General features: G+C 39.5%; 1 protein-coding gene across 1 annotated transcript; it reads right to left on the reverse strand.

The window, feature by feature from the left end:
* Nucleotides 1-517: 517 nt before the first annotated feature.
* LOC149041275 (uncharacterized) lies at nt 518-1,273 on the reverse strand. Its single transcript, XM_089180176.1, has one exon. It carries the CDS (start codon nt 1,271-1,273, stop codon nt 518-520), a length of 756 nt encoding a protein of 251 aa, XP_089036302.1.
* Between the last annotated feature and the right edge of the window lie 602 nt (nt 1,274-1,875).

Genomic DNA, 1,875 nt, shown 5'->3' on the forward strand with positions numbered 1-1,875 from the left:
ACACCAGGAAAAAATTGCCCTACGTTTATGAAAGTTGCTTAGGCCTCTAACATTCAAGGAAAGAAATTTGATGCTTTCAGGCTTAGCTTTCGAATTATGCATTCTTAATGCAAGAATAATTAAGTGTTATCACATTTATAATAGGTGCTATTTGCTCGGAAAATGAATAGAATAGCAAAACAAATGTAAAAGTAGTAAGAGAATAATTTAAGTTTTGAACAAGAAGTACAACACAGACACAAAACAACAACACACAAAATATACAAACAAACGAAAGCGCACTTACCATCTCGGTTGCTGCACACTTTCGCCGAGATCTCCATGGCAAATGGTTGTATTATACTATGGTATTAAAAGTGACAAGCAGTTTTGCCTGCGCCGAAATTGTAAACAAAACTATAAATCATACAGTTCATTTAGCTATAAATACAATTACGCAGTATATAATGACAACAAAACAGCAACATAAGGATTACTCATGTCTGATTTTAAAGGACTTGAGACCTTCAGAATCGATTTATTTATACAGTATCTGCGCGGGAACTGACCATGGGATGAACGCGAACTGGACTCCTTCTCTTTCTTTAAGTTGCTTTAAATGATCTTTCCGTAGTTTGGCTCTTTCACTTTGAACTGATTTTGACACGTCGTCGGATATGAATATCTGACTGTCGCAGAAAGGGTTATCTTTCAGGGTGTTTGCTGCAGCCTTTAAAATTCGTCCTTTATCAGGATATCTAAGTAAGTAGACATGGATAGGCCTTGACTGCGGAGCGGTAGCGCTCGCAGCCGCTTGGTTGATCTTCGTACGGTGCGCTCGCATGACTTCAATATTATCGAGGCCCATGTGCTTACTGAAAAGTTCTTCCTCTAAGAATTCTTCTACGGAGCTGCAATCTTTTTCGGCGCCTTCCTTTAAACCCCATATGATCACGTTGTTCCTCTTGGACCTGTTCTCCAAGTATTCAATTTTCTTGTTCAGGGCGTCTATCTCTTTGCGGTTTGCCTTCTCTGCAAGAGCGCTTTTAACCTCGGTCACATCGTGGTCTAAAAGTTTATAACTATCTTTCAATTCGTCGACATCCTGAGCGGTTTTCTTTTGACTTTTTTCCAAACTTTCTAGCTTCATCAGGATGGCGTTCAACTTCGACTCTTGTTCATCTTTAGCGGCGAGCAATTCGTCCATCTTCGCAAGTACTGCGTCTAGCTTTGCTTCAGTGTCGGGCATTTCGGTTCGTTGCTTTGCTTTCGACCTTGTTCGTCTAGCAGACATTCGCTTGTCACCAATTAATAAACTCAAAAGATTATAACGCGGTCATAGTAACCTATTAAGGATCAAAATTTTGAAAGTTTCATAGAGAGAGCTCGGAGCCGCGTCCGTTCAGCTTGGCGTCATCACGTGACCCCGAGATTTGTATGAAAATAAAAAATATTATTTTAGCGACTTTGACTGTGACATGACTCCCGGCTTAGAGTCAAATAAGTCTCATTTGGGGAGACGTTACAGATCTGAAGAACATCAACGTTTGATTCGAAATCTCTCATTGATCTCATTTTAACGAGTCAGCTAGCGAAAGTTCAAACGTCTGGTTCCATTGACTTGGAAATATCTCACCACCATTTGAGTTTTGCTGTTTTTAAAGTGGCTAGGAGTAACCCTTAGCCACTGGTGATTTCGACAAAGAAATATAAACAAGTGGATAAAAAACAACTTAATACAGATTTTCAACATGCTGCTTGGCATCTTGTGAGTTTGTTTGATGATATCGATGATTGCCCCTTCATCTGGAACTACTTATACAACGACATTATAGATCACCATCTACCATCCAGAAAAGCAAAGGTCAGATCTAAATACTTTCTGTGGATTGATTC

Source organism: Pocillopora damicornis, chromosome 8, assembly GCF_964200805.1.
Source record: "Pocillopora damicornis chromosome 8, jaPocDami1.2, whole genome shotgun sequence".
In the NCBI taxonomy this organism is placed as follows: Eukaryota; Metazoa; Cnidaria; class Anthozoa; order Scleractinia; family Pocilloporidae; genus Pocillopora; species Pocillopora damicornis.

Coding starts and splice junctions, on each gene's coding strand:
- LOC149041275 (XM_089180176.1), bottom strand. CDS start 1,273: ATGTCTGCTAGACGAACAAGGTCGAAAGCAAAGCAACGAACCGAAATG.